At 44.5% G+C, this 23,031-nt stretch overlaps 1 protein-coding gene across 5 annotated transcripts in view; it reads right to left on the reverse strand.

Annotated features, from left to right (window-relative positions):
* The window catches only part of Ntrk3 (neurotrophic receptor tyrosine kinase 3), a 355,416-nt gene that overhangs the window by 86,085 nt on the left and 246,300 nt on the right, over positions 1 to 23,031 (reverse strand). The window contains exons 13-14 of one of the 5 annotated variants that reach the window (XM_075952949.1): positions 15,906 to 16,040; positions 12,320 to 14,377 (exon numbers count right to left, since the gene is read on the reverse strand). The exons of 3 other annotated variants lie outside the window; for them this stretch is intronic. In XM_075952949.1, coding sequence (XP_075809064.1) covers positions 14,259 to 14,377; positions 15,906 to 16,040 — 254 coding nt within the window. In that variant the 3' untranslated portion in view covers positions 12,320 to 14,258. Of the gene's footprint in view, positions 1 to 12,319; positions 14,378 to 15,905; positions 16,041 to 23,031 lie in introns of those variants that run through there. One more of the 5 variants, XM_075952950.1, reaches the window with a different exon arrangement.

Here is a 23,031-nt window from a genome sequence, read left to right on the forward strand (position 1 = left end):
CATCCACATACCTGTTACTCAGGAAATGGACTATTTAAACAAAACAGCCTAATTTTCCAGACATAGGGGACTAATGTAATAGATATGGTTCATATAGAGGGATTATCCAGATGTGGATGGAAGCAGGCCCAGTGGTACAGATTTGTAATCCCAGCACTGGGGAGGCTGAGGCAAAGGGATCAGGAATTTGAGGTCAGCTGTGTAGACATAGAAAGACACAAGAAAGAGGGAAGAAAGGAAGGGGGTATGGGGAAAGAGGGACAAGGAATTCCCACTGACTGAGATGGTGGGAGATTGCATTCTCATGCTTTGCTGTTAGAGAATCCATTACTGTACTTACAGGGGTAGTCATTATATAAGTTAGGTGTATAAAATAGATATGCCAATAAATTCTGGGGTGCCATTGGATCTGTTTGGCTAGCATATTCAGGTGTAATCATACTTATTGAGGATCAATAAGATTCCAGAGAAATTAGATTCTAAAACCTCAAGATGATGGATTAAATACATGTTACAAACATGAAGAAGTACAATGTCGTGGCACACATCTGTAATTCTGGGACTTGGGACTCTGAGGAAGAGACTGGGGATCACGAGCCCAAGAGCAGCCTAGGATACAGAGGAAGAACTTTTCTTAAAAATAGAAAATAAAATAGGAAGTGCAAGAGCTTCAAGAAATGAAGGGAAGGATGTGCTAAAAAGTAAACAGCGGTATGAATGATAGAACTGCCTTTGGGCCGATTACAGGGAAAATTAAGGACATGTGTTCTTCCTTGTCTAGACTTAGCTTGCCTATGTTTAATTCCTAGGGACACACAAGAATTTTAGTTGGGACTGGTGGCAATAGAAAAGGACCTGCCGGTGAGGAGCAAGCATAGAGGGACAGTGCTTACAGTTTATACATAAAAATACTGCAAAAAAGAAGATGGAGTCAAATGCAGTATCTTAATAAAGCTTATATGTGCTTTACAGAAGCTTTATAGTATATGTCATATGCACAAACTTTATTAAGTTCATATATATCCTTTATTTTACACATATATAAACTTTTGAGGCATTATGTAGGTACCATAAAATCAACCCATTTTGATGTACAATTCTATGACTTTTATTAAATCTCCAAAATGGAATAATCATCAGTATAATCCAGTCACAGAGCATTTCATCAACCTGGTGAGGTCTTTTGGTCCATTTACACTTCATCTCTGTCCCTACCCCAGGTCTTGGCGACTGCTAAACTAATGTCTGTCTGTCTCTGTACCTCTGAGTCTGCCTAAAATTTGATACAGATCTTCTTTATTTATAACCTGGCCTTTTTGTTTAGGTTCATTTACACTGTAACATGCATCCGTATTTTATTGTCTTTTGTTGTTAGTGGTATCCCACAATAGGGATATGCCGTGTTTTGATCAACTTATTAGCTCATAGGCATTCTACTTCTTGCTGGTTATAAAAGTGATGCTATGAACATTCATGCACAAGTCTTTGGCAGGTGTACTGTTTTTGAGCCACAGGCAAATATATTACCTACACACAAACTTTTAATGTTGCAAAAGATAAATAGCACAGCACATGCAAGCAGTGTTCTAAAAGAAAAAAAAAGTCAGAAGCTACGTGTGTGCATGCTCACATAGAATGATTTTATTCTGTTAAATAATTAAATAAGTACATAAAAAAGATTAGAAGGCAGAAAGCTAAAATCTTAGCGGTGTTGTCTCTGGGTGATGAGATGGTGGATAATTTATGTGTTTGTGTGCTTTTCTGTATTTCACTGAATTTTCCACTCTGAATATAAATTACTTTTGTAATCAGAAAAAGCACACTGTTATTAAGAGTATAAAAAAAAAATCTTTCCCATCCAATTTCTCCGGTGTCTTTGCCACTCTGTTACAGACAGATTCCCTCACAATAGTGTGCAAAAGGAGCCAACAGTGCATGGACGCCCCCAGCCTCTGTGATGTTGGTCACGGCATACTGAAAACCACAGAGTTCCCCCAAAATATCAATCAATTGTAAAGACCCTGAGATCAGTCTCCATAGCAACCCGACAAGGGCATGGCTCTGTGTGAGCATTGCCAGAGCATGGAGATGGCAGAAGGGCCGCCTCAGACAGTCCGGGGTTACCAAAGGACCACGGCGGTTAGCTGCACAGCAATGGGGTCAGGCTTCCCAAGGTTTGAGGAGACCAGTGGCTCTTTAAGTGACGAAACATTAAAATCTTAGCTGATTATTTGATTGTGGGAGCCTGTGAATGGCAATTTCTACGCATACAGCTGCAAATAGATGTCATGATTAAGTATTTTTAAGAATATCATTTAGAGGCCGGTGAGGTGGCTCAGGGAATAAAGGTACTTGCTACCAAGCCTGGTAATAGGAGCTTTAATTCCAGGCCCCACACACAAGTTGTCTTCTAATCTCCACACAATACAATAGTAGCATGGTGTGCCCACACATGCCCACACACACATAAATAAATATGCATAATTAAAAATAATTTAAAAAATTTTTAAATGTCCTTGAGAGCTAGTTGTTCTTCATTGGTGCTTACATCTCACACAGCTTCATTCTACTGCCCATTTCTTCACCTAAGATCCGCCCCTTAGCAATTAGAAGCAGATATCTCAGATGTTCAAAGATGAGGAAGGCATAGACACTCTTAAATAAGACACACCTCTGTTAAACATATCTTCAGTGTAATTCAAAGTTATATCCAAAGGACTCTGGTTTTCTGGCACCATGAGACACATGATGCTGGAATATTGATCCCTTCTCAAAGGCTCCATCTCCAGCCTGCATCAAAACAGGCCTCATATGCATGTGTGTTCATATTCGGTCTGTATCTCACTTTTCCTTGGTAATACCACCCCACTACCCAACAGTGGACCCTCAGCTAACCCTAGCATGCCCATCTGAAGTAGAGCATTCTCATCAGAGAATGCCTCAGGGAAGAGTCTGAGGGGATCCTGGAAGGACACCAAGAAGAGATTTGATGAGGATGGGAAGGCAGGTAAAGTGTTATCAATGAAAGGTGTTCCAGCTGGTCACCCAAGTGGTCACTTCCTGTGGTTCCTGGAAGCTAGTGGGGGTCCCCAATACTACAGAAGTCTCTCTTGCTCAAGACTAAGAAATACTCATCCACATTCTTATTAAATTTAAGCTTCCCAGTCTTGGCACTGTTGATACTTTGGGTTGGCTAATTCTTTGTGTACTAGAGGATGGAGCATACCACCCATCCTTAGTTATCACAACCAAAAAATGTCTCTGCACACATTTTCCTGGGGGATGAAATCATCCCTCGCTTGACAATCATATAGTAGACCATGCACTCGTTCACTTAGTAACAGTGAACAGCTTAGAGACGGTGCCCCCAAATGGTTAAAGGATGAATTAGTGAACCACTGTCTACCTGAGACCCCCCCAAAAAAATAATTTTTAAAATTCTGTTGCTAGGGACAAAAGCCAGTACCTTGCAGATGCCAGGTAAGTATTGTATCACTGAGCTCCCAAAGTCATTCTTAGAGACTCTATTCCCCTAGTGAATGTGTGAAATATTAGCAACAAAGATTTTATCACAACCATCTCAACATAGTTCTCACCTCCAGAATGAAAATGCTGTATCATAGGAGGAAGGGGCACTGTCACCCATCACAAACCATGATGAGACCAGTATCTGCGAAGAGGTGTGTTGGATGCTATACAGAGTTAACCTGTGTTACAGTCTAGCCTCTCTAGTGAATCCACCCAGGCTATAGAAATCAGGGAGATTATTAGCATCCTTAAACTGACACTTGCTTGTCCAGGGGCTGGCTAGAAAAGTGCTGATTTTCATGTTCCTTAAGCAAATCCAAACATGATTTGTAATGAAAACCTACAATAACAATGGCTTCTCTCTCTTCCCCTCCATTGTTTCATTGTCCCTGCGCTTTACCAATGAGATTTTGCAAGCTGACAGCGCTGCTAGGTTTTCTCAGTAATACTTGAAATCTTTCTTGTACATTGCCACGTTTCTAGTGGTGACATCATCACCCTGAAAGCTTTGCGTCTGTTCTTGGCTATGAACACTTCCCTCAGTTCTAATTTCAGCTACAGAGAGCAAAAGTGGACTGATCACACATAAACAAAAGTTATATTTGGACTTCAACCATTTTTAAGAGCATAAAAGGCACTATGTCAAGGGATGCTGGGTTAAATTTCCATGTCACGGAAAGTACAGAGCGGAGGAAAATTATTTGAAAGACCTTTCTGGAAACTCCAGTAAGTTACTGGATGTAAAAATAAGTGCAATTCGGTTTCTAACAGAAGTGTCATTGTGACATTTTAACTGAAAAATGTTCTCTGGGTTCATCAAGGTGGATTAAAAAACAAACCTAAGCGGGAAAAGTAGAAGCATTGTTATTTTCAACAAAAGCCAAGCATCCTAGATATGGTGTTGCTCGTTTGAAGGCCCACTGATGATCTAATTTGTACTAAAGCAGCTCTGCTTCACCAACCCCAAAGTGTCCAAACTTTGCGTCTGTGTCTATCTCTGAATGCCAAGGCCATACAGAAAGAGTTATTAGGAGAGTGGCAAAGGACACGCTGGTGAAAAGTGGAGAGTGTGCTTCTGAAGCTTGCCATTTTTACTTTAATTGAACTCTTCGATGGATTAAGTGGCCCATGTTATAGAATCAAGGTACAATTTTCACCAAGAGATATTTCTTTGCATCATTAATTAACCAAAACAGAGACTCGGTCCCTCCAATTTATCAGCAACCCCTCTATGACCTTGGATTTCTCCTTTTAAATTTTCTTCACACCATCTTCACCTCACACAATATAGAGATTAACCTATGTGCCTGTCCTTGCCACAATATCCAAAGATATTTTGAACACGTGGCATCCTTGATATTCCCAGAAGAAGCATAGGATAACGGTCTCCAACATCTTTCAGATGAAAGATTGAAAGGTGAAATTCATCTTCCTTCATCTACACTGACAACTGGTGTCCAGGCCAATACCAAGATGGTTCCTGCTCACACTAGAGCAGGGCTCTTCTGAATCCCCACTGTGAGAGGCACAGGCTGAAAGTTGGGAGAAGAGAAGAGGGTTACCCAACCAAGTGCTTCAATCCTTGGAAGGAAAGACACCCATGCTTATTGAAATCCTTAATTCCAGAAACTGCCTCCTCCAACTCCTATATTAGATGATGTGGGTGTTCTACCGAGTAATAATAATTCCAGTAGGCAGCTCAAGAAATGGCCAACAGGATGTCGCAGACAAAAGAAGCTTTATCAGGCAAATACTGGCATGTGAGCTCCCATCCCCAGCCCAGTCATTCCGCTATAGCCTGTTTCCATCTTCCATGTTATAAATAATTCAGTTTTCCTTTCTCTTAAATATCACAAAACCAAGTTGGAATCTTTATGTGGAGGATTCTGCGGTATTCTTCTCTCCCCGCCTCTCTTCCCCTCCCTCACCAGCCCAGGCAACTCCCTGGAGAACGACCTCTCAAGCTTTAACATTTATTCTTTGACATTTCAGACTGTTTGTTAGGCAGCTCTGCCTCTTGAAATCAAAGTTGGAAAATCTTGCTGAGAAGTCCCGCTTGGCCCTGTCCAAAAGGTGACAGGAAGGGTCTGTTAAAACCCAAACACTGGCCTCTTCCCTCACCCGGAGAAACAGGTTGATTCCTACCCACAAATACAACTCCCCCCTCCTCATCTGCCAGTACATTCACCAGAAAGCATCTAAGAATCAAAAGATGGGCCCTGTTAGCAGCCAGCAGTGGCTCACTGGGACATGCCATTCAGCACACCTGTTGAATAGGTTATTTTTTCTACGTGAGTATCAGTAAGTCTTTTGTCAACTACTGAAACAAATACAGAACAAACAAGAAAAATCAACTTACTTACCCCAAGTCACTTGCTTAGTGACACTGCTGAGGCTGGGATGCCCGTCTTCATTTTTGTGTGCTACTACTAGGTGACATCCGTCTGTGAGAGTGGCTCACATTAGAGCAGAAGTCTCAGGCTCCTATGTGAAGGGTCTTACCATAGGGAGGATTGAGCCTCCTGGGGGTTGAGATGGGAGATGCGGTTCTTCGTCGATACATTTGACATCAATGGGTCGCTGATGAAGCATCCCGCTTAGTTCTCTCTTAAAAACTACTGACCACATAATAACCAGTGTTCCCTAAAATATGTGTGTGGGATGTACTAAAAGGTGTCAAGTAAAGAATGCTCCATGTTCAATTATGTTGGGAAACTTGCAGAATGGAAAGGTTTGTTTACACCAGGGGTTCTCAGAGTCTTTAATGTTCTAATGTACACCAGGAACCTGAAAGAGCCTGAAAAGCCATGTAATGATCTCTGAAATTATCTGATGAAATCTTTAGCATCTGACAGACTTAAGGGGAGCATTGCTGGAGCCAGCGAAGAGAGGGCACATGACCTTTAAGTCATTTATTTAATAACCAAAATGAGAAAATTATTTTTCGGCAGGTTGGGAATTCCAAATTAAGAGAGAACCATATGGCAGTTGCTGAAGCCCTGCCCAGAAAACTGACCTGTTCAACAGTTTTTCAAGCAGTTGACCTGATAAAATGGTTAAGGTGGCCATTTTGGTCTTCTTCATAACCAAGTTGGCCATTTGACATCAGGGGTGTTAAGCAGCAAATGCCCGTGAGGGTCACAAGGAATGCCAAAGTGACTGCCATCAGGATTGAGCCATCCCGTAGATCATTTAGACACAGATTCAGAATTTAAAGTCTCCTAGCCATGACATTCCGAACTATGATCTATAATGACGATGCTTTCCGTGGCACCCACTGACTAGGCAAGACCAGACTCCAGGGCTCCCCGGTCAACTCTCTCAGCCTCTTCTCAAGTAAAGGACTTGAGCAAAACAGTGGCCCATTGGTGGGAACATCCAAGAGCACCACAGGTCTTGGCTGCGCCTTCTTAGCCATACTGATCTGTCAGAGACTAACACTCCCAAGAGTTGTAGATTTAATCCTTCCCCCTTAGCAGCAGGAAGGTGACGATACTGATATGCACACAGTGCACAGGCTGGATTCACTTTGCATCTAGCCTGGGTTATTAACATGTGCTGGATTCACTTAACATCTAGCCTGGGTTATGGGGTTTTCCAGCTTCCAAGGATTATTTGGGAAAGGACTCTGGAAGAGATACTTTTAGGTGGCCTATGGGACATAGACTTCAGGTCACATCTTGATCTTGAGAGCAGGTGGAGAGATCTTGGAGACTGTTCCTCCAAGAAAGACTGCCAGCGAGAAAGCTACTGTGGGCAGAGGCCTCCTCTTGTAGAGGCTAAACCCTGTTACCATCAAACTCAGGGGCATTATAAGTACCCGACTGTGTGAGACTAAGTCCTACATACATATGGCCCCTCTCTCCCGCCACCCACTTTCTCTTTCTTTGAGAAATGCATTTGAGAGGGGGAACAAGGAATCATGAATTTTCATCAGCTGCTATTGCAAGCCTTGCAGAGGAAGAAACACCAAACACATCACAAAGACACACACAGAGCAAAGCTAACATGTGCGCAGAGTACGAAGGTTGGTGGCACTTCAGCAGTCTGCAAAAGAAAGCTTCCCAGGCCATATCTGACAGCATTGAAGTCACTTTCTGCATTACCAGCCTAGAACCTTGTCCTTCTCACTGGAGAATGAACTGTGCAATCAAGAAAGGGAAGAAAGTGTCTGTTTAAGGGAAATAGGCCACTTGCTCCAACGCAGTTCCCAAAGGCAGAACCAAGCTTCATTTTGCTGCCATGGTAACAGCATAAAACTAGCAGAAACAGAGGGAAAGACCTGTAAGGCAAGCTGGCCATGTAGGTCCCCACCAAGGCCTTCTCTGGTGCTACTTACCAAAGTCTGGCTTGGTGGTGTGTGCTGAGCGGCCATGACCCTCTCGAAGTCAGTCTTGGCGGCCACCGTTCTGGAATGCGTACCTGTTGGCAGCCTCATTCCTTGCTCCTGAAACTCTCTCCGTGGCCGAGTGGAGAATCTTCACCACCCCCTCCTCTGAACCCATGGGTGTCATTTGACTTTTCTTTTAGTCAAGAGACGAAGTTAGAGCTCAGTGGTTTGGAATCTCAGACTGTCCAGGGTCCGTTGTTGACTACGCTACACACCCATCTTTATATCCTTGACCTCATCAAAGTTGAGCTCATTCGCACTGAAAAGGCTTTGAGGGACTGTGATTTGCATAGGGTCATGAGTTAACATGGTGATTGTGCAAAGCCCAGGGGAGGCTCTGATCATGTGTTGTAAATTCATGTGTCTCTTAATACCATAGGCCCGGAAGTCCCACCAGAGCGGCCAGTTACGGCTTTTTCTGCAGTTCTGGCTGCTTTCCATGGGTTTATAATCCTGCCTTTTGCCTTTGCTCCAAGAAGCCCCTCGTCCACCCTGGGCCTGGGCGGGAGGGTTTCCACACGGGTGCCGTCAGCATCCTTTACGGCCCGGCAGGGTCTATGCTCACAGAGCTCACCCTCTACATCTCACTTCTCTTTGTCAGAGGAGCCAAGCCTGTCCCCATCAATGACGTAACCCTAAGATGACCCTCCTTATTCCCACCCTCTGTTTCCTACAGTCTGGAGCATGCAGTAAACTTGAGCAAAGCTTCAAAAATCCATATCCCCCTACAGGGAGAAGGGAGTGGGGAAGGAGGACCGAGCTCCGGCAAGCACACTCAAAGATCTTCTATGTTAGGGGGAGCCATTCTCCAGATGGAGTGGGATCACAAGGCAGAGAGGTCACAGGTCTTCTACCACCCATGCAGAAATAGTTTTCCTCATCAGGTTGTACTTTAAGGAGAAAATGAGGCCAGGTCACTCTGCAGAGGTTTTACTCTTTGTGGACAAAGAAACAGGACCCAAATCCTACCCAAGCAGGCTTCTGAATCCTGATGTCATTTCAGAAGCATGCCCATTGCTAACACATCTCCTTCAAGTCACTTGTGAGTTCAAGTAGGGTTGAAGGAGAAATCTGATTTAGCTCCAAAAATACACTGTCAGAGCCAGACTGAGGTTCTCCCGGGAAGTGGGAAGCAGAGGGGGCGGTAACCGCAGGATCGCTAGAGGCAAGAAAATGCAGAACCAGAGCTTTCCAAGGAAACCTGAGGCTGCAAGTAGCTTCACCCACATCAACCAGGATTAAAGAGCAGGGGTGGAGTGGGCGGGTATAACAGGCAGAGGGTAGCAATGGAGTCCAAGATCAGCACTGGACATTGCAGATGCAACACCAAGCTCCTGCAGTTTCTCGTCTGCCTCTCTCCCTCCCCTGTCAAGCTCAAGAATTTTTCTCCTGGTCTTCCAGGGAAGCCTCGGGGGACATAGGCCTGCTCTCCACTGTCTCATTTCTTCTTTATTTTTCCTTCCTGCCACCTTCATTTCACATTTGGCATCAGAGTCGCGCGAAACAACTTGTGTGCAAGTCTGGCTCAGTGCAGGGGTCAGCAAACACGGAAGAAGGGAGGCTCCACTCTGCCTAACCCACGACTAGTTTAGCTTGGAAAGCTACGCACCAATGAACTCATTCTGCGTGGATCAGCCCTCTTCTGTGCTTGCTCTGGGGGATCAAACCTGCCTTCAGCTTGTAACCGAGACTCTTGATTTTTGCTCCATTCTGGCTTTGGCCTGAAGGAACTGGGACACATTAAAATGAGAGGTGTCACACCCTAGGGTTCTGCGGCAGCTGTCACACCCGGAGGTAGAGCGAGCTGAAGGTGAGGATGGAGGAGGTGTGGGGAACTTGGCCGCAGGGAGGAAATCCTGTATAAGAGAGGAAGCCCTGAGGCCAGCTTCTTAGCTTCCCAACTGAAGCTACTTAGCATCTATTCTTTGCCTGGATGAGAAGCACATGGCAGAGCTGCGACTTCTCAGGAGACCTCTGAACGTGGTTCTAGAAGGAAGCTACGGCTGCTGTCTGAAGGACCATAGCTTGAGGTGGATGGTAGGAAGCTATCATGGAGAAGCCTCCAGGAGCAGAAAAGAAGCTGCTTTGGGGGACAAAAGAGTGAGCAAGAGCTACTCTGAGCTCAGGCATACCCCGAGGTGTCACTGGTCATAAACTATGGAAACCCCAAATAGTTGCTGAATTATTCTGAACCTCGGCTTCTTGTGGATAGAAAGTTCTGGTTCTGCGTAGGTGTTTCCTATGATAAATGAAGCGATGATTGTGAATGCTCATTGTGAGCCTAATTTGGGGTGTGTAGCCCTCAGTCCCATGACCTGGCCATACAATATCATAATGCACAACCTCTATATGCTGTGCCACTTAATGGTAGCCAGTAAAGATATAGTTCAGTTCCACAGCCTCGAATACACACAATTGTCACCTCTCAAATATCCCTCCAGAATAAAGCTCAGAAAGTAACCGGCAAACATGCTGGACTCAGTGGTTATCCAGGTACGAAGATCTACGGCAAACTCTCATGGGGTCAGACCATATGCTTAAGACCAAGAAAGCCCCTATGAACATCTGCCAGTGAGCTCTGAACCCCAAAAGTTTGGAAACTGCAGCTCTGGCTGGTGATACTTCTTAGGTCCCCAATCTGGCAACTTTTCTGGACTGAGCTCTGCTCTGGGGGTACCCTGTGGAAGCTCTGCCTTACCCCAAGTTCTAATAGGGAGAATTTCATGGCACTTTAATACCTAGAAGGAAACCAAAGAAATGACAGGCCTCTAGACCAGATTCCGTTTTCCAAACCCAGTCAGGTCCTTTCCTGCACGTCCCTGGCATTCACTGAAGCCTCTGCCAATGACACTGCACATTATCTCAACTCTTACTGAATCATCTCACTAATGGTACAGGACCTCATACTTCACAGGCAGATTAGAAGCTACCACACAAAGACTCCCTTATTTCCTTGCCCCTGAACCCCTGCACAACCCCATAGCCTCCTAATACATAAGAAGAGCTCTCACTCCACTCGCCAACACTAATGAACCCCTGGCCCCTCCAGCTTTCTCAGGGGTTAATCCCACCCACTATCTATGCTGTGCATTGGCAGGCCCTGTGCATGGGATAACAAAGATCTTAAACATCTCTCATGGAAAACCAAAGTTCTTGAATTCACACCCTCTTCCTTGGTCACAAGGATAGTCCCAAACACCAGACATCCTTGCCCTAACCCTTATATTCTAAAATATATAAACTATACATGATATCCACTGGGAATATACAAAAGTGAGGAGTTACTGTAACCTCTATTGTGCACCAGGCCATTCCTACAGGCGAAGACTTACATTGAGGGCAGGAAGAATTCAAGCAGACTCGTGTAGGAAATACAGTGAGCGAGGTCGTATTGAAAGGCACCAATCTCATCTCAACAACCCTGTCGCATATCCCACCTACCTTGGCTTGCTTCTCCTTTGCTTCCTATGAGATGGAGCTCCAACAGCCCTGATGAGACCCAGAGAAGGGTCCACAATCTACCTAGTTTTCTTTCTCTGGCCCTTGCTCTCTGTGCTTCTTACATATTGCTTGCTTTCCTCTTAAAGGAAGCAAACATAAAGTTCAGAAGTCATTTTGACCTTTGTACTTGTGGTGGCGACCAGGATCCAAGCGTGGTCAGTGAGAAATGCCAGCTCACCTTGGCTTTTGACTTTCAGTAGGATCCAGGGACTGCTTTTCCACCACCTTCTGGAAGCCCATGTGAGCCCTTCCAAGACAGCTGAATCAAGGTGGATGTGGTTGTGCATGTGTGCATGACTATATATATATGTGTGTGTGTGTCTAAAGTGTCTCTCTCTGGGTGCTAAGAGATTGGCCTAGAATCTCAGAGATTAACCTTTTTCTAAGTAAGTTCGCAGAAAAGATAGAAAACTACTCTATCCTAGGGAAAACCCCACAGGCTTGCCTTTACATCAAACAGAAAGGCTCCCCCATTCCTGCTCCCAGATCCCTTTGCACAACAGCTCTGAAGAAAATACCTCTACAAGTCTTAGCTTCTCCAACAGCAGAAAACTCCCCAGGTACCAAAGATATCAGTAGCCTTAGGAGTGACTGCAGGAATCAAGTTTGAATCTTGCTTCTGCCTCTCATGCTGTGTGATCCTGGATAAACCACTGAACCTCTCCGAGTACTTAATAAGATGAAGAAGCACTTCTTTGTAGAAATCTAAGGTACCTGGAGGAGTCTCCACAAACCCAACCAATGGGACATATTGTAAATCCCTCTTTGCTAGCAAAAGTGTACAAGAAACTTCCATAGGAAAGTAATATCAAGGTGGGAAACAAAGTGTGAGCAGCTCTGGAATGGCTACCTCTTGAATGTTCTCTGCGAAGCTTCCAAATAAGAGGTCTGATGCAGTCATTTCATTAGAAAATAAAGTGTTTATTAAGAAACTATACACTGAACACTCCTATAAGTCTCTGTGGAAACACAACGCCCCATTGTCATAGCACAAAGTGAAGAGATGGCAGAATCAAAGATGCTGTGATGGATGGAGCCTGGGAGGCTGGAAATGAGGTCATGATTTACAACAAGTAAAAACATCATCCTCAAACTTACTCCTTAAAGACACACTCAGGAGGAGATCTGAACCCAAGGGATCATCTGAGCATGACGGGGAAGAGTCCAACATGGAACTGTGGGGAGCTGGGGGATTGGGGCTGGAAGGGACTCAACAACTACATACCCCGGGGGGGGCCTTCAGCAACCGTGAACCTAAAGTGACACTGGGAAGCCACTCCAGGTCCTGGGAAAGAATTGGAAAGCTTCGTGCTTATGTACCCCATAGAGGTATCTCTAGCATTAGTCTGGGAGCCTGACACGATAAACCATCACCGGCAGGCCCTAGAGAATATAACCCTTAAGTAAGATCTTTGCACTCAGGTAAATTGCTAAATTTCCCAAATGCATATGCTCTGACTTCCAACTGTGCTGAAACACTGCACCAGAACATACGGGGTTTTTACTAAACACCATGTTGTCTCAAGAACTGAGCTTGGGGTACTCCATATTCTTTCCCATGACAGGGACACCCATGGAACTGGGAGAGCTGGGCTAAGTCAAAAGTCACTCAGCCAACCTAGAAAAGCTTTATAGGCTCTGCAAATTTGTCTTTCCTATTACGTAAAGGACTATCAACCCCTTCCCTCTCCCCATAGGGTCAAGGTGAAAATGGGGGAGCAACCCCTCTTTGGGAGAGGATGATGATGGCTATGGAGTAAGATATGAGAGAAAGCAAGCAAAGTAAACACACATATCGACCAGAGACCAGGATGACAGCCCATCGGTGCCATGAGAAGGGCTGGAGGAGGCCAGGTTTTACTTCTCTTCCCCTTCAGTTCATCTTGACCTTGGCAATGATGACTCCACTGGGTTCCAAAAGTTCTCAGAGTCAAGAATAAGTGGAAGCAGGGGGAGAGAGCCAATCCCGAGATCACGGGCTAGGAGGAAGGGTCTTGGTCCCTGATTCCCTTGGTCTCTTGTGGTCCTAGTAGGACGGCCAATTCACAGGCAAGACCTCCTGTAGCCAATGCTTGTCGGAACCGCAGCTCTAGGGACCCAGGTAGAGCCAGCAAAAACTCTTCCCAAAGAACTTTCTAACATTGCACTCAGTGCAAGCCATCTCAAAGAGAAGAAGGGGGGGCCAAGTGTGTCCACAAAAAAGTATGATTTTTTTTCTCCACACACACACATACACACAAAAAATAAAAATAAAAATAAACCAACAAAATGACTGTCTTCCTTTCTTCCCTCCGAGACCTAATCTGTCGTCAATACTTGGGCCTGGCTCCCCTTCCTCTTACCGCGCCGTCTCCACCTCTGCTTAAGAGCCCTCTGTGACTCTTCCCCACTGGAGGTTGCTCAGGGCGACGAGGTCACTGAGAGGACCGCATGGAGATCCCACGCTTCCAAGCAGGAAAGTGAGACCGGAATGCGGCTGGACTTCATCAGGCTTTCTTGTGATGGTTGGGTCAAGAGAGTGGCTAGTGTGTTTAAAAGGTAGCTCCTGGTGCTTGGGTTTGTATTTTCTTTATTGGTTCTAGAGATGTTGGCAGAAGCTGCCTCGGAGGCCCGGAGAAAAAGGAGCACAGTGATGACTGGAGGGGAGGGGCAACCTGCCAGTGGTCCATGGGGGCCACACCCATCTCAGTGGTGGCAAAGGATGCTGAAGCACTGGTGGCTTGTGCAGTTTCTACTTAGCATCCCTGGATCCAAAAAGAACAATGCCTAGAGCTTCCAAACTCTCAGAGGGCCCATCCTACCAAGGTGACATCAGAACAAGGAGGTTTAAAAGGAGTTTTTAAAAGCCATGACGTCCTTTGCTGAAATAAACATTGACATCCTCAACATAGATGCCATGGTTAAGAGGCTTGGAATGTCCGGAAAGGCTTATTGGATTCAACATAATTTCTCTGAAACCTATAAAAAAACAAAAAGAAAAAAAAACAGAAAAACAGAAAAAAGCAAAATAAAGTAAAAACCAAAACCCCCAAAGAAGATCAAAACTAAGACAGGAAACAGAGAGGGAACTTGAAATGGGGGAAATCTAGAGCTATAGCTATAGCTATATACCGGGAATAGCCAAAATGAATTGCCAGCAAAAGGCAAGGATGGGGTTTGCAGGTAACTTAAAACAAGTGTGCTCAGAGAAACACTCTATTTTGCTGGGACCTTCACTGAGCTGAGAAAGGGAAGTCAGCGTTTACATTACATTGGGAGTTTGACCTAGGACTGTCATGGAAGAGGTAGAGACTAAGGGAATCTTGGTCTATAGCCATGATTCTGGGAGGAAGGAACCCTGGCAATGAGCTACTGGGGAGGCAGGATAAGGGGGGTGTGCACACACTAGTATTCTCAGAGGAGGTGGGGAAGAAGGCTCGCTTTAGCAGAACTCAACATCCTTAGGGGTCTACTTCAAGGAACTAAATTTCTTAACACTCTCAACTACACAAGGAGTAGGAAATGCTATACTCCCAAGTCTGTGCCTGCTTTTTCCTTGGCTTCTCACCTTCTATTCTCAGGACTATGAGAAGCTTAGAAAATGGCAGTTCAACTTCCCATAATTCCATGTCTTACAGGGGCCTAGTAACACTCTGAAAGAGTATGTGATACAGTTGACCACAAGGTCATAAGCTGCCTCAAGAAGAGAAAACTTTCTTGACAACTTGGTTCTTTTCTGGCCATATATCCAGGGACAGAATAGGATGTCCAGAGACAGGGATATTCCTAATCAAACTCCAGAAAAGGGTTACTCAATCAATCCCAAATTGTAAAATTGACTATTTATATATATGGGGGTGGGGAACAGAGAAACCCCACCTTTCTGTGAAAGCCATACACAGGAATGGAGAGGGAACATCGTCCACTGAGTACTGGGCATACATGATGGGGAAAGACTAAAACAGAGTTCTCTCATACTGAGACTTCCTCAACCCTCCCTGCACAGGACACAGAATGATCAAAGCAGGGATGAGTCATTTTGGCTGTTTTGTTACCTCTGTCTGCAGGGAGTGAGATGAGTTTATAAAAATAGAGAATGTTCCCCCTTGTTCATGATATAATGTTAAGAGGAATGTCAGTTTTCCATGAGCTATGAAAGCTCTTCTCTGCTGAACCCCAAGCAGGGGATCTCACATGTGACAGGGTAGGACGAGATGTCCAGAGGTCTGAGCAGGCTTCTGAGATGGTTCATGATACTACTGTTTCTCTCTAGATCAGGGTCCCTCTCTTGCTTTCCTACATCCTTCACCTTAGCCTAAAGAAGCATCCTCCTTTCAAAGAGATTCTTCTCACTCAAGGGACTTGAGTACTAATCCCAACCTGGACACCTAGCAATAGCCTAGTCTTTTGAGACACATGGACATTAATGGGTCTTTGGGTCTTAAGAGTCAAAAGTGGTCAGGGAGGGTCTTCACTTCATACAAAGATGTCAAAGGAGGCAACTCACCATGTGACCTTGGGTAGGACACATCCCCACTCTGGACCTCAGGTTCCTCATATATATAGTGAGTTGATGGGACTAGATGATCTCTATTGTCCTTCAAGTTTAATATCCCATGATTGTCTATGTTTGAAAAGACCCCTGGCAGAAGAGGCAGATACAGGGGTTAATGGTCAGTATTAAACCCCAAGTGCAAAACCCTGGGGAAGTCTTCTTAAATGCACAATGCCAGAAACAGAAATCAACGGCTCACAGCGCCTGTATCCACACTGCTTTGCCTGATTCATTTTATGTATAAAATCTAATCATTTTCCTGAGTATCACATAGTGGCACTATCAAATTTGTCAAATTCATCAAATTGGAGTCAGGGAAAAAAGATTTGCCATCACCATAAATTTTGTCCAATCGTTTTCCTAACCTGTTTGCCCATCACTCACTCCCTTTATTAGGTTTAACACCCACCCCTAAATATTCTCACTGTAAATATCCTAGGTGCCACTTCTGAGCTGGAGGGGAAGAGTTTATGACTTGGGAGATGATGCTACTGGACCCAAGATCCCCTTTCTGGCTTTATATCCCACAGAAGAAAAGTCCAAGAGGTAGGCGATGCGACAGGACTGGGGATGAGGTAGAGGGGGTGGCTCCTTACGGTCTCTCTTGTCCTTGTCAGGGCAGAAACCTTTGGAACAGCAGAAGTGACAGTTTCCATGGAGACTCTAAGGTGACAGGCCTCACGAAAGGTGATAGCACTGCCGCTCCTGAGACATCTCTCCTCTAGAGACCATGCAACGTCCATGGGCTCAGGAAGGCTTCATGTCAGATCCTATATAGACCAAGGCCAAATCTGCTTCAGTCCTGGCCAAGGTCCCTAAAGCTAGCTGCCTCTGTAAACACGAACATTTTCCCATATGAGCCAGGATCTGGAGTTTGTTTTCTCTGGAACTCTGTCCCGGGTGGAGCCTTTCCAAGATTCTAAAAGCTGAAGCATGAGAGGCACCATTCCAAACCTCTGCGCCCCCCACCACACTCCTGAGAACAACCCAGAAAAGAAAGGGCAGACATAAGCTCAGAGGAGGGCAGGGAAGTCCTGGACCACAGGAGACTTAAGCAAAAGGCTAGATGGGCAAAGAGAGGGCTAGAGAGAGACAAACACATGCCCTGAGTAGGCCTTGTCCACAGGTGGCCCAACAAAAACCTTCTATCTGTCAGCGGCTCTCCCGAGAGTCATCCGGCACAAAAGAACCGTGGGCCCTCTGTAGTTCAGAACAGAGCCTGGACATCAGGGATTGTCAAAGTCTGAGGAGCCAGCCAGACATTCCAGGATTGCTCCAGGAGAGGAAAAGGGAGTTGTAAGGATGTGGGGAGGAGGAAAGGGAAGTGAAGCACCCGAAGGATTGAGCAAGGGGTTTGGGAACCCAACCCCAATGAACCAAGAACCAATTAAATCTTCATGGCCAAGTCCTCTGTATCCTCGGCAGCAAGGCTAGGCTAGTTCACTACTCTAGCTGTGTAAAATGCAAAATAAAGCACAGAATCTCCAACCTCTCTGTTTCCCAGCACTTGACTGAACCCCAAGCATCTCTTCCTGCAGACAGACAAACAGCTACCTGCTCACTAGCGTCTGTAGTGGCAAGCATCTTTCTGTGTCTCCTGCCTACACTTTCTTCTCCTAACTCTGGAGGCTCAAGGGCCCCTCTTTCTGTTCCCCTAGTTATCTAGTCTACATAAAATGTTTATTTTAGGCACCACTGAATAACATTCCTATCATCTCTCTTTGAATGTATTTGTCACCCTAGAGTTGTTATATCACAAGAAGGAACTGAAATACATAGGGTTCTGGTGTTAAGGTCCTGGGTAACTTATTAAAAGGGACACAGAAGCCAAGGCGAGTCTGGAAGGAGGCCTACCCTACCCTAGTCAGCGTGTTATTCTTGCGGCAGTCTCCCCTCCTTTCTCCGGTGGTGAGAAGCAATAACTGCTCCTGAACCAGGATTCCAGCAGACCTAGGATAAAGAAAGAGCCTGGGGCAAAGCCCCTGTCAACAGACATACCACTGATCACCAAAAAATCCAAAGATTCATTATCAAACCAGCCATTGGGTACAGTTACTTGGTGATCCTCAATATCTTAAAAGCTGTATAGCATTAACTCAATCAGATTTTTAGAAATTTCTAATGTTATTTTATTTGAACTTGAATCCAGATATTTCTAAACTACTTGAAATGACCTACTTGTGAAAAAAAGGCTCCTTACCGAAAACTAGTTCTTAAGACTAGGTGTTAGAGAGAAAGTCAAGCTAGGATTTTCTCCAGGGAGAGGAACCTCTCCCCTCCAACAATCCCTGGGCAGAGGACTGGTTTCTTTCCTCACAAATTGCTTCTATAGAGAGCCACATAGTTCCATGCATGCCATTTCTCCCATGGAACACGTCACAGACCAACTCTTCCCTGGATCTCCATCACTCTGGGAGGAACCGGTTACTTGGATTACGGCCTTTGAGTAAGGAGTCTCAAACTCCATCTCAACGTTAACCACACTTGGTATCACTTCCTGGAGTTCAGGCTAGGAAAGGTAAAAAACCAACCTAGGAGGAGGATGAAGGAGGAGTCTGAAGAGAGGAGCAATTTTCAGGACAGTCATGATTACAGAAAGCATGGGAAAGCCGACAGAAGATCCACTCAGTGCCCTGGCCTAGCCACTGTGTGAACAGAGTTCACAGTGCTGAAGAAAGGTTCCATCCTGTATAGAGGTCTCTTCACTTTATTTTCTGCCTAGGTGCTGTCTCCTCCAAATTCATGGGGAGAGGATCACCACAATGGCCTTGGGGAGTCTGGGTTATGGCTGTGTCTTGCTGAACCGTTACTTCGCTAGGGCAGTTTCTCTTTGGAATATAAGCTCTTTTTTCTCCTGTAATCAAATTCATCGAAAATCCAGAAGTGTTGGCTCAAGATGTCAAGTCTCAAATCATAGCCTTGCTGGCTGCAGACAAGATGGCTTGAAACTCATCTTTCCTTCTGTAGCTCAAGCTAGCAAGCTTAGCACACTGGCTAGGGTTCTAATGACCCTAGAACCCTAACCCTAAACCCTAACCCTCGCTCCCACTCATATTCCCACCCTGCTTGGTTTCTTCCTCTCTTCCTTCTCCCACCCCAAACAAATGAATTTATAAAAAAAAAAAAACCTTTCAAAATTCTACTTTCCAGAATTTAAAATTTAGACTTCACACTTAAAATATCCTTATTTGTAGTTTGTCTTACAAACCTAAGGGTCTGGCAAGGCTCAGCCAATATTTCTACAAAGTAATCACTAGTCAGCTGAGGCAGATGTAGCAGTGCACTGTGGCCTAGCTGTGTGGTTCCTCGTTCACCATGTCCCTCCACTCTTGGGGCTCCCCTACACTATCACGTATGAACAGTCTTCCTACCAAGTCAGAGACTTGGCAGCCATTAAGTCATGCCTGTATGTTAAAGAACGACACGGTGGGAATGGCACTCAGCACTCACTGAGTGCTCCTTTAACACAAAACCATTCCTTTCTCTAGTCACGACTGACATTTACAAAGAAAGTCCTTCTATAGCAGAAGATCAAGCTTGTCATCTCAAAGATGAGAGACCACTCACGAAGACAGTTGTATGCATAGGAGGGGTACTGGGTTGAGAAATGAAGTTCTCAATAAGAAAATATATTTAGGCTGGTAAGAAGACTCAGCAGGTAAGGGTGCTTGCATCCAAGCCTGAGGACCTGAGTTTAATTCTTGGACCTATGATAGCAGAAGGAAAACAATAATTCATACAATTTGGCCTCTGAATTTACCTATGTACTCTAGCAAACACACACTTACACACAGACACACAGACACACAAACACACACACACCTTAAATAAATGTAACTAGTTCTTAGACAAAAGAAAACATATTGGGGGCCACCAAAACCCCACTCTAGAAATGAATGTGGCAATTGTATCCTCCACAGGGCCCGATATGAACAAGGTGTGGAAATACAGCTGTTATATTTCCTGGGGTATAGACAATATCATAATAAACATGCTGCAAAGGCTTCTATGGGATACTGAAGTGTACTTGAGGCTGTAAGATCCCTATCACATGCTTCATGGCTGAATACTGAGCATAGTCCCCTGGCTTCAATATAGGATGCCCTCTTCTGTAAAGTATCCCAGTACTGCTGGGAAAATATGGAATGAGATGTCCTTGGCCCAGGGATCTGCAAGGCCAAATTTGGTTCTAGTTGTATGGATCTGGCTCCAAAGGAAGGGGCTGAGGCTAAGGCATCTTCTTATACAGTCATGCTTATGAAAGTCAGACCAGAAAGCAACCAAGTTTGGGTGAGAGGAAGTATACACAGAACACTGGGATTCTCAGATTTAAGCAGACATCCTGGCAGAATCTTGGAGCTCTCGACTCATTCCAAGGAGTACTAGAAGAGTCTCACACTAAAGGGAAAAGCATGCTGAGGAGCAGTGTCCTTGGCATTATTAAGACTTGCCCAACAGTAGCCTGGTCTTGGCTTCCATGAGTGAACTGTTAGTCCCCCAAAAGGTAAAATCCCTTCTAACCAATAGCATGAATGAAGTCACCATTCAGAGCCAAAGAACCCCATGCTCTGTAGAATGATATCATAAAACAACACTACGATCCGCAAACATTGCTCTATGAGAGATAACAAGAGGTCTTTGGGCACCTATCTTTTTCTTGATCAATTGGCAGGGAAGAAAACCCCAGGTATTAATAGATCATCTGCATTTCTTTCCTTCACTTCAAAATATCTTTTATGTTAAGTATGCGTTTTCCTGTTTCTTGATTCTTTGGACTCTTTTCAAATGTTTAAAATATCAATAAAGTATAGGGAATTTCACAACTCTGTGCTTAGTGCCTAGTATTAGCATTTTTTTTAAAAAAAATCTTTTGGTGCCTTCTTTTCAGCTCTTTTGAAGACAATCTATTATTACCATGTTATTATAGTATAACTATATTATGAGCAAGAACTCACCTGTGTACCCCAGCAAAGCTAGCTCCTACTCTGGAGTGGACAACTGATCCAGGCACTCCTTCCGATGGGCCGACTACAGCCAGATGATAGTATTGTTTTGCATAGTCTTTAAGCTTTAAAATGAGACTGATTTTTTGTTTTGCGAGACAAGGTCTCATGAAGTCAAGCCAGCCTCGAACTTGCTACTATATAACTGAGGAATGTAGCAGTTTGGAGGAGAAATGTCCCCACTGACTCGTGTATTTGAATATTTTGTTCCCAGTTGGTGGCACTCTTTGGGAAGGCAAGGGACTTTTAGGAGCTGGAGTCTTGCTGGAGGAATTGTAGCACTGGAAGGGGCTTTTATTATATAGTCTCATTCCCTTTCCTCTTCCCCACCTTCTCACTCGCTTCTTCCTGGACAAAAGTAAGGATCATGCGACCAGCAGCTGTCTGCTCTGGCTGTAGTGCTCTCCCTAAGTGTCGCCACGCATCAAGCCCAGCAAAACAGGATGCTTTCCGGTACTGGTGCATTAGTTTATCTAGTAACTTTATTTGTTTTTATTGCTGCTTTATTTTCCTATGGCTCCAGGAATGCAACCGAGGACTATTTGTGTGGTAGACAAGTATTCAACCACTGAGCTAGATCCCCATTTATTTATTTATTATCCCCAATCATTTATTGCTTTTGAATTGATGGCATTCCTTGTATTAAGGTTGCAAATTATTTTCTAGTTCTATCAACTGTTAGTTGTTTTCCTAAAGTCAGAATAATTGTCATGATAAAAGTCTACACACCTGTGAGAGCAACACTCTAGAACAACAGCTAGCAATATTCCTGCCAAGGGCCAAATAGAAAATATTTTAGGCTATGGAACTTGTATAGTTCTTTTAGCATCTACCAAATTCTGCCACTGTGGCCTGGAAGCAGCTACAGACAAAAAGTAAACAGAACACCTTCCCCCTCCAAGAAACTTCATTTGCAAAAGCAGGCAGGGGTCAGGCTGGCAGGGTTTACTCCCTCTGCTCTAGAGCCTTGCCGCTCAGATCCAGCAGGGGAACCTGAACCAGCAGCTTGAGCAACAGCTGGGAGTTTGGTAGAAGCAAAGGTGTTTCCAGATCACTGAATCAACATCTGCGTTTTAACAAGCTCTTCGTGTGATCCCGGTGCACGGGAACATTGGAGAAGCACATCTTTCGAGAATGTTCCTTTGGAGTATATAAATCCTGAGCTCCACTCTACGGCCGAGTATTTTCCCCAAGTTCATAAAACTCACATTCCCGCGATCACTAAGTGGATGAACATCTTGCCCTGAAATTCCAAACCTGGTATTATTGGACAGTTGTCCTTCCTAACTGCAGAGTAGTAGCTAGTACTTTGTAATCGCAACATAAATTTCTGAGATAAAAACACAGTGTTATCCTTTTCTCCCTGCTGAGAACTCTTATTTATTCTGTATGCAAATTCTCTGTTGGCCGCACTCACTGTGTTCTCTTGGTCTAGCGTTTGTCTTTTAACTTTACATAAAGGTCAATGGTTTGAAGGAGGTAAACTAATGTAGTCAGATGCTGGGAGTGTTGGTACATGCTTGTAATACCAGCACTGTAGCGTCTGAGGCAGAGGCATTACAACAAGTTACAGACAAGACTGGGCTACAAAAAATAATCATGAGCTCAAATGTATTAATCTTTCATTTTGTGTTAGTTATAATCTATTTCAAGGACTATTTCCCTTCTCAAAGTTAAATCACATTCTCTTATTAAATGCCTATTCTCCATACAAAAGAATTCTAAAGACTTTATGCGGGGGCTCTTCCCTCAAGGATGCGGAACATGCTGTTCTTGGTGAATATCTCAAGTGTGAGGAAAAGGGGAGTTGTGCAACTTTCCAGTAAAAAACCTAGCATCCATCCTAGCAGAAGATCAGGGCTAGCATCCCCATGGTCACTCAAATGTTGTTAAGTATATATATTGACATGTTGTGATGAGAATAATACTGCCTCTCTATGTTATTCCTCCCTCAACGCCAGCACCCCTGTTGATAAGCCTACGGTGTGAGACATTCTTCATTAAACCTGACCAGACAGGTTAAAGAGACTTGGTCACTAAATGCAGTTTGGTCAGAAAAAAGGCACTGGGGCAGG

The sequence above is a fragment of the Microtus pennsylvanicus genome, chromosome 18 (assembly GCF_037038515.1).
Source record: "Microtus pennsylvanicus isolate mMicPen1 chromosome 18, mMicPen1.hap1, whole genome shotgun sequence".
Classification (NCBI taxonomy): Eukaryota; Metazoa; Chordata; class Mammalia; order Rodentia; family Cricetidae; genus Microtus; species Microtus pennsylvanicus.